The 9,212-nt window shown below is 38.3% G+C and overlaps 1 protein-coding gene and 1 non-coding gene across 7 annotated transcripts in view; one reads left to right on the top strand and one right to left on the bottom strand.

Moving 5' to 3' along the window:
• Window positions 1–9,212, top strand: part of ITSN1 (intersectin 1) — a 221,646-nt gene that overhangs the window by 63,303 nt on the left and 149,131 nt on the right. For all 6 annotated transcript variants that reach the window (XM_040483995.1, XM_040483994.1, XM_040483992.1 and 3 more), the window contains exons 2-4: window positions 5,108–5,167; window positions 7,655–7,747; window positions 8,736–8,799. In XM_040483995.1, coding sequence (XP_040339929.1) covers window positions 5,140–5,167; window positions 7,655–7,747; window positions 8,736–8,799 — 185 coding nt within the window. In that variant the 5' untranslated portion in view covers window positions 5,108–5,139. The remainder of the gene's footprint in view (window positions 1–5,107; window positions 5,168–7,654; window positions 7,748–8,735; window positions 8,800–9,212) is intronic.
• LOC121036566 (small nucleolar RNA SNORA38) lies at window positions 7,291–7,445 on the bottom strand. Its single transcript, XR_005793394.1, has one exon. It is a non-coding gene; the product is annotated as a small nucleolar RNA SNORA38 (small nucleolar RNA).

The following is a 9,212-nucleotide window of genomic DNA, read 5'->3' as shown; positions in this document are numbered from 1 at the left end:
AGAGGGGGAGAGAGAGAATCCCAGGCAGGCTCCACACCATCAATGTCAGCATGGAGCCCGACACGGGGCTCGAACCCATGAACTGTGAGATCATGACCTGAGCCAAAACCAAGAGTTGGACACTTAACTGAGCCACCCAGGCGCCCCTGCCCAGTTTTTAGTTTTAAGTGGGACAGAGGCTCTAGTGGGCTTATACCACTGTAGCCAAACTAGAAATCTGGTTTGTGGCACTTAGAAATCTTGCGGTATTTTTAAAAAATTATTTTCTTTTTTCAAATTATTGTAATACATACGACAAATATATGTAAAAGTAGGAACAACAGTTTGAACCAAGATGTTATCACCCTGATCTGCCTGTGTGGCATAGAACTGAAAAGGAGGTGGGATTGGAAGGTTCGATCTGGTTGCTTCATTGCGTGTTACTACTTTGTCTGGGGTTCCCCAGGAGCTGAGGAGAACCTAGCTGTAAATAGCATTTGAAGTGCCTGTGGCTAAAAGAAATGTGTGTGGGAATATTCCAACGTCATCCTTAAACCAGCATTTGGATGTTTGTGTTAGTAATAAGTCTGGAAGGTACATCTTCTTCACACCTCAAAGCGATTTAGTTTTTATTAGGTCCATTCCTTACCAGGACCTGGCTTAAGTTGAGTGACAGTTAAGGAACAAGGCTTGGATTGGGGAGGGAAGAGACAGAAGGGCTTTAGTTTGCAAGTGTAGGGCGCAGGCTGAGGTTGCAACCCTTTCCATTGTTACTTACGGATTTAAGATGACGAGGAAGCAGACAGGGTAGTTAGAAGGGCCAGAAGATAAATTTTGTCTGACGCTGCTAATAATGAAGTGAAGGCTTTTGGGGAAGAGGTTCACAGAGCGGGGCAGAGGGAGGAAGTGGGGGATGATTTCCTGAATTCTAGGAAGGACAGTAAACAGCACGTACTTAGTTTTGAGAGAGAGAGAGAGAGAGAGAGAGAGAGAGACAGACAGACACGGAGGGAGTGCATGAGCAGGGGAGGAGCAGGGAGAGAATCTTAAGCAGGCTTCATGCTTAGTGCAGAGCCTGATGCAGGGCTCAGTCTCACTAAGGTGAGAATCATGTCCTGAACTGGAATCAAGAGTCGAATGCTTAACCGACCAAGCCACCCAGATGCCCCATTTTTTTTAAGTTTTTTTTTTTTTTTTTTTTTTATTTTATTTCAGCAAATACTCTTTGCAAGGAGCCACTGATCATTAAAATATACTTTGGGGCACCTGGGTGGCTCAGTCAGTTGAGCGTTCACCTTCGGCTCAGGTCATGATCTCATGGTTTGTGAGTTTGAGCCCCACATGGGGCTCGCTGCTGTCAACACAGAGCCTGCTTCAGATCCTCCTATCTCCCTCTCTCTCTCTGCTTCTCCCCTGCTCACTGAACTCTATCAAAAATAAATAAACTTTAAAAAAAATTTTTTAAAAATATACATAGATACTTTGGACTATAGGAGTTGTTATACTCTGTGACTCTCAAAATAGCTGTGAAACACTTAAAGTAAGGCGTATAATTATATCTAGGTAAAAATGGTCACTACTTTTGTTACCATAGTTTAGTATTGGTTATGCTAATTTCATAACCTGTGGAATTGTTTTAGTAAAAGGAATTATTTGTTTCTTGAAGGTTAGTTCAAACTCACCCCTAAAATTATTTTTTCTTGGGACCTTTTTCATGTTATACCTTTACATTTCAAGTTAGTTCTATGCTCTCTTAAAGTATTATGTCCTTTTAAAAGATCAGTTTGGAAATTACAGTGAAGTAGAAATCTAACCATTGTCTCTAGATTCTCTGTTGCATAGAATTGTGTATAATGTTTCCTTAAGCAAAAATTCTAAAGAAAATGTGAGCAAATTGGACCTAGTTATGTAGTAAAAGAGTAACATGCATATCTGAGTCGGGTTTATTACATAAATTCTAGGATAATTCGTGTTAGGAAAGATATCACTATAATTTAGTATGCTAATTAAAAAAGAAATACATGGTCATCTTATTAAATACTCTAAAAAAGCCTCTGAAAAAAATTAGCAGGCTTTTCTAATGAAAGTTTAAGTCAAATAAAAATGATAGAAAACTGCCTAAACATGGCAAAAGCTACTTACCAAAACACAATAGCAGATATAACTATTTATAACCTATTTCATTGGTTATGAAATATCAATACTTATTAAACACCAAAACCATCACCATGAAAGCCAGGGGCAGTATCAAAATTCCTGCCTTTCCACCTATTACATAGCCTAGCTTTACTGGTTTGGGCAAATAATGCAAGCTTAAATTCTTTATTCTCAGAGGATATAGATCTAGAAAACCTGAGAGACTCATCTGAGTGCCTTAGCACCAATAAAAAAATGTGGTAAAGTGGCTGGGTACCAAGAAGATAGATAAACCAGTAACTTTTCTTTATTTTGCAATAAATAGTAAAGAATGGAAGTAAACCAGAACAGAATGTTTTCTCATGTTCTATATATGAAATATTTGCATTACCATGCTTTTAAAAAATGAGAGCTTACTGCTTTTGCAAAGCTCAATAAAAAGATGTATGATTTGTCAATTTTAAGAGCATTATGAAGGGGCGCCTGGGTGGCGCAGTCGGTTAAGTGTCTGACTTCAGCCAGGTCACGATCTCGCGGTCCGTGAGTTCGAGCCCCGCGTCGGGCTCTGGGCTGATGGCTCAGAGCCTGGAGCCTGTTTCTGATTCTGTGTCTCCCTCTCTCTCTGCTCCTCCCCCGTTCATGCTCTGTCTCTCTCTGTCCCAAAAATAAATAAACGTTGAAAAAAAAAATTTTTAAGAGCATTATGAAGATTAAGTGAGATGAAACATTAAAAAATTTTGGAAAATCATCAAGCTCACCTTTATAGTGTATTGAGCGAGAAATTGTGGAAGAAGAGAATAGCAGCTAATTTCTTTTTTTTTTTTTTAAGGTTTATTTATTTATTTTGAGAGAGAGAGTGCACATGCATGCAAGAGAGAGAGAGGGAGAGAGAGAATCCAAAGCAGGCTCCACGCTCAGGGTGGAGCCCAGCAAGGGTCTAAGATCTCAGGATCCCCAATAGCAAGATCACAACCTGAGCTGACATCGAGTCGGAGGCTTAACCTACTGAGCCACCCAGGTGCCGTAAGGGGAATTGGCAGTGAGAAGTGGCCTGCCTCAAAACGGGATCCACAGACCCCCCACTTAAATATGGTGGCTTGACCACATGTATCTTTTCTTCTTCCATCACATCTGCAGTGATCGCAAAGGAAGCACAGCAGTTGTTAACACATAGGGAGAAAGATAATAGTAGAGAAGATAGTGAACAAAAGATCTGAAGAATTTTTTGGAAACAGAGTGAATAGAGTGGTAACCGAGTTCAGAGGAAGGTACAACCTAGTGCCTACCGAAAGGCGGCAGAGATGAGGGACAAGTCAGCAGCCCCCAGGAGTGTCTTGACAGGATTCAGAGTGTTTGGTGGCTGCCAAAGGCAGAGGTCAGTTTTGTAGCTGAAACGGAAGTTCTTGAAAAGTCTATGTCCAGATCTTTTGGAATGTCTTCTGCATCCCCAGCAAACATGATTTCTTCAGTCCCATTTTTCCTGGGGAGATGGGTCAAGCACTAGAACCAGAGATGCTTCTGACCAGAAGAGTAAAGGTCGGGGCTGAAAATATAGGGAGTAGGTCTTAGTGTACATCCGGAAGTATAGCCCTTTACTTACTCCTGCCTTTTCTACTCCTCCCCAAAAGCCAGCACCCTCCCATACACTTCTTTCTGGCAAAACTGAGCAGCTTGAATGAAGAGACCTCTGCGTACTGACATTGGAGGTCTCTGAGTGAAATGTGACTGTCATCTACAGCAGTCCATCAATCAAGAGAACTGGCATCCATGCTGATTTTTTTTTAGTACCTCACTCTTAAATATGAGGAAGCAGCCAGGGATCACCAGATAGATGAGGAAAGCCTCAAAAGTGACAGAGACCCAAAACAGTCGGCCAACAAACAGAAAAGGGAATCAAATGATGTAAGAAACAGAAGAACATGAAAGAGCAAAATACTTCTTTCCCACCCAAAAATTCCGGAGAGTAAAAGGTGTTGTGTCCGTTAAAAAAATGACAGAGTACTAGGAATAAAGAGTTAAGAACAAGAAAAAGCTTTTGGAAGTTTAAAGATATGATATTTGGGGGAAAAATCCATGGACAGATTAAAATAGGAAATTCAAGAGTATTAGGACAAGGGACTGTAATTGTAAATATCTAAAAGTAACTAAATTTTTTAATGTATGAATATTTAGTACTCATTTTTTAACTGTATGCCTCTGCCATGTTGGAAAAGCAAATACTAATTTTGGATTATTTTAGTTGGGGAAGAAGACGAGGTTCACCTTGGCTATTCATGAACAGATAACGCCTGATGGGGATTTTGGAGCATTGGGTTTGTGATTGGTATTCTGGACAGACATTGACATAGGATACATTGTTTATGGCCTTTCTCAAAATCTCTCAGTAGTGATTGCAGACAGTGTTTTTCATGGGTGGAATGCAGGCTGTGGAGTTCTCTATCCCTGCTCCGGTCCAGCTTAGTCACCAGATGTGTGATATTGCTTGAATCACTTCATCTCTCTAATTCTCATTTTCCTCATCTGTAATAAGGGCATGGTAATACCTGTCTGTCTTACTGATATCATAAGGGCTGTGATGATGAAGAGATTTAAGAGCTATAAATAACCCAGAACAGTGTGCAGCTTGTATTAAGTGCTCATTAAAAGAAGCTGCTGTTACAACCATCAAGCAGATGGACTAGTATATGTAGATAGTTAAGTAAAGGCGTACATTTAAAGAGTAACAAGTAAAACCTCAGTGATATAATAGGCTGTTCTGAGCGAATGGTATCACTCTCCAGACTGAAAGCTTCACATTCCCCAGTGCCCGCCATTGTAACTGGCACTAAGAAGCTGCAGAGAATGAATGAATGAACCCCTTAATTGTAACTTTCATTTTCATATGGAACAGCACTAGTATCAGTTTCTGATCATTAAAGACTGCATGTCAGTGTGTTTATAAGTGTATAGAAATGAAGTTTTCATAAACTTAAATGTTGCATTTCAATTACAGGCGTCGATTAGCAAGGTAAAAGTAACAGAACCATGGCTCAGTTTCCAACACCTTTTGGAGGTAAGTTCTCTGAGATTTTCCTTTTGTAATGTATTCCAGATTATTTATATATATATATATATATATATATATAATTTATTATATATATAATTTATTATATATTATATATATTTTTGTATATGTGTATGTATATAATATATACATATATTAAATATATATATATTTATTTTACTTTCGAGAGAGAGAGCACAAGTCGGGGAGAGGGGCAGAGGAGGGAGAGAGAGAGAGAATCTTAAGCAGGCTCCACATTCATTCAGCATGGAGCCCAACATGGGGCTCGATCTCACAACTCTGAGATCATGACCTGAGCGGAAATCAAGAGTTGGATGCCCAACTGACTGAAGCACCCAGGCACCCCAAGACCATATTTTTAATGTTGTTTCATCTGGATTCTTTGGAAGCAACTCTCAGGCTTCATACCATTTCATTCACAAATATTTTAGTGTTTCTAAAAGATAAGAACACTCTTAAAGACATAACTACAACACCATTATCACACCTATAAAATTCACAGTAATTCCTTTATATCTTCAACTATCAAGTCAGTGTTAAAATTTTCCTGATGGTCTTCAGACCCTTTTTTGCTCTGGTTTGTCGGTTCAAATAAGGATGCAGACACTGATCTCAGTTCACGTGTCTCCTAAGCCTCCTCACTGTTTTCTCTTTGCATTGTACTTGTTGAGGTGACTGGGTCATTTATTCTGTACTTTTCCTAAAGCCTGGATTTGCAGCAGGACAATTTTTGTTTGTTTTACTTTATCTGCTTGAAACATATCAGCATGCATAAAAAATTTTGTTTCAGGTAATTTTTCCTAATATTATGATTAAAGTGTTAAATATTGGCTTTATTTACTGGCCAAATTTTATTTACTTATTTATTTTTAAAGAGAGGGTGCCATTTTAATGGCTGATTCTTGGCAGCTGTCTAATCCAGTCATCATAAAGAGAGTATAGCACAAATCACCACCTCTCTGATCACATCTGTAAAAGTCTATCTGTAAAAATCTATGGAATTCTAGATTATGCAAACTTTTCAAAACCATTAGCATTATTGTTTCAATTTTGTCCCTCTTCCCCATTACTGGGCAGGTTTGTGTTTTGTGTTTTTTCTTTCTCTTTTTTTTTCTTTTTTTTTTTAGAGCGCGAAAGAGAGGTAAAGAGAGAATCTTAAGCAGGTTCCGGGCTCAGCACAGAGCCTGATGCAGGGCTCAATCTCATGAACCCCGAGATCATGACCTGAGCTGAAATCAAGAGTTGGATGCTTAACCAACTAGGCCACTCAGGCACCCCAACTTTTCCTTTTGTTTCTAATTCCACGGATGAATTTCAAGAGGGCAGTAGAAGTTGTAGGATTAGAAGGCCTCTGAGTGAAGGGATCATATCTGTTTCAGTTACTACAGTGTCTCTGATGTCTGACACTGGGCCCTGCACATAGGAGGCAGTCAGTAAATATGTTTCCCACGGCTGAATGAATCCCACCCTTCCTGTCACTGTCCCACCAGACCCTGTAGAGAGGAGAGGTACAATGTTCAGACATTTTGCATTTGTGCTAGCCACATTCACATTTTATTGCCTGTTCCCAGCTTTTTGGAAAGTATCTGAACTTTGGAAGGTCTTCAGTCTATAGATAATCTGAAATTATTTTGATCACATTGAGGAGACCTAGGACTAAAAGTGAGGAAGATCTCAGAAGTGACAGAAGTGAGGGGGCATGTGGTCAGTCTCAGAGCTGAAACTGAAGGGGAACCAAAGCCCAGTCTCTTTGGTTTGCAATTTTTTTTTTTCCAGGATACCCGTTTTTAAACACATCTTTGTTGAGGTATAATTTGTATACCATAAAATTCACCGATTTTAACTGTACAATTCAGTGACTTTTAGTATATTTGCAGAGTTGTATGTCATCAGTACAATCCAGTATTTCAATATTTTTGTCGCTCCAGAAAGATTTTCATGGAATCACATGGGATATGAAATGTGAAGCTCTGGTTCTTTCCTAATGTTCACGTGTGGCATTTGAATCACCTGAGAATGTAGCTTTCACTTGGTTCGTTGCTTGAGTTTATATAAATAAATGATTATTAACTTATGTCTTTTTTTTCTTTTTTTTTCTTTTTTTTTTTCTTCTCTGTTGGATGGTTGATCTTGAGCCTGCAGGAAGCAAGCTGGCCCCAGACTTCTCCAAATCCACGTTTTTCTTCCTCCGATTCTTACGTGTTAACTTATGTCTTTAAATAGTCCTGCTAACTATAAGATTATAGGGCAAGTTTTTTAAAAAAGAATTTGTGCTGGTATCTTTCTTATTTTGGCCTGTTTTACTCTTAATTTTCTAACTTTATATGCGTAACACCCAAGGACAAACAGATACTAATCGGTCAAATAATTGATAACATAGTGACAGAATCTGAAAGTACTAGGGAAATAGTGTATGTGAGCACTTTGTTATTCTTTTCTCATTGAATAATTTCTTTTTCTTTTCTTTGGGTTTAGGCAGCCTGGATATCTGGGCCATAACTGTAGAGGAAAGAGCAAAGCATGATCAACAGTTTCATAGTTTAAAGCCAATATCCGGATTTATTACTGGTAAGTGGAAACAGCATTTTTACATTTTTACTTATTAGCAGTGCATATACCTGTGGAAAATCTATTATGCGAAGCTGAGGTGGGCACATATGGCCAAGGGGACATTTGCCTTAGCCTTGAGCCTGTATTTTTTCAGTTGCATTTCCTATAATGCATTCAAGCCTCTTTGCATTCCTTAATGGATGTCAAGCCACTTGTTTTGGGCATATCGCTGATGGGAATTGGTGAGAATCAATGTACCACATTCTTTAAGTAATAAAGCAATGGGCTGTGGTCCTTAAATTAAAATGCTTGTTTAATTTTGATCTTGAACTGGTTTGGGAAATGTAATAAATGAACAGATTCTGAATATTAAAAAAAAAAAAAAGCGAACGACAGAATTCTCTCATTGCTGTATCCTTAAAGTTCTTTTTGTACCTTGCCTTATCTACTATCTTTTCTGTTTGGTTACTCTTTAGGAGTTAGCTTTAGAAAAAAAATGGGATCTAGACTTCCTGGGGAGTTGTTTTTATGTGTGTGTATATCACCATTATCTTTAAATTATTAATTGTTAATCACTGATGTGAATCTTGTAATCATTGTTACTTTTTCTCCATAAATGTATCAGATGTACTGACGGTTTGAAGTACAGATATTAGGAATGGCAGAGAACCTAAAAAGTAGAAGTGTGGGGTCATCAGTTTCTTGAGGATTCCTAAATAGATGTGCTTTGTCATATGTCCTATGCTTTGTCATAGCTGTTCCCGTCTTACTAAATAGCAGATTAATTAGAGTGGACAATCTACCCCTGCTAACGTGTTAAGTTCTAAGTTCTAAAGTCAGTGCTGATGGGTTCATTTTACTGCTGCTTATAGGCTTTGGCTTTTATCCTATATTTAATTCAGTGTTTGCAGAATTGCCAGCCTCTTATTATTTTTGCAGTTTTGCTCTAAGAAGATACCGGTCAGCTGTTGTTTGTTTCCTGAAACTGTTTTCATTTAATTTACAGGTGATCAAGCTAGAAACTTTTTTTTTCAATCTGGGTTACCTCAGCCTGTTTTAGCACAGATATGGTAAGTTGGAACTTAACATAAGCAAAAGGTAAAATAAAATATTCCAGTAATAGGATTTCTTAAGATACAGAAGGTGAACATAAATCTCTGGTCTGAAATACTCTACTCCTTCTTAACCAGAGAATACTTCTGAAAAGTAGCTTTCTAAGGTGGGACTTTAAAAGAAAAAGTGGTGACATTTGCAAGATAACACTGTCAAAAAGTTGAATTCCCAGTGGAGAAATCTACACTTCGGTATTTTCTCATTAATTTGTTTTAGCCTTATTTACATCACCCATGCTCATCTGAAAGTCCCGCATTTCTGGCTTTATAATGTAATGGTTCTGTATCTTTCACTGACTAAAAGGTAAGGAAAATATTTGAGGGTTAGTAGCAAAACCACCAGCGGAATAGTGAAATAACTAGTATTTATT

The sequence above is a fragment of the Herpailurus yagouaroundi genome, unplaced genomic scaffold, assembly GCF_014898765.1.
Source record: "Herpailurus yagouaroundi ecotype Mexico unplaced genomic scaffold, PumYag 162, whole genome shotgun sequence".
Classification (NCBI taxonomy): domain Eukaryota; kingdom Metazoa; phylum Chordata; class Mammalia; order Carnivora; family Felidae; genus Herpailurus; species Herpailurus yagouaroundi.
The sequence above is the reverse complement of the archived record's forward strand: the minus strand, read 5'-3'. Positions and strand labels throughout refer to the sequence as shown.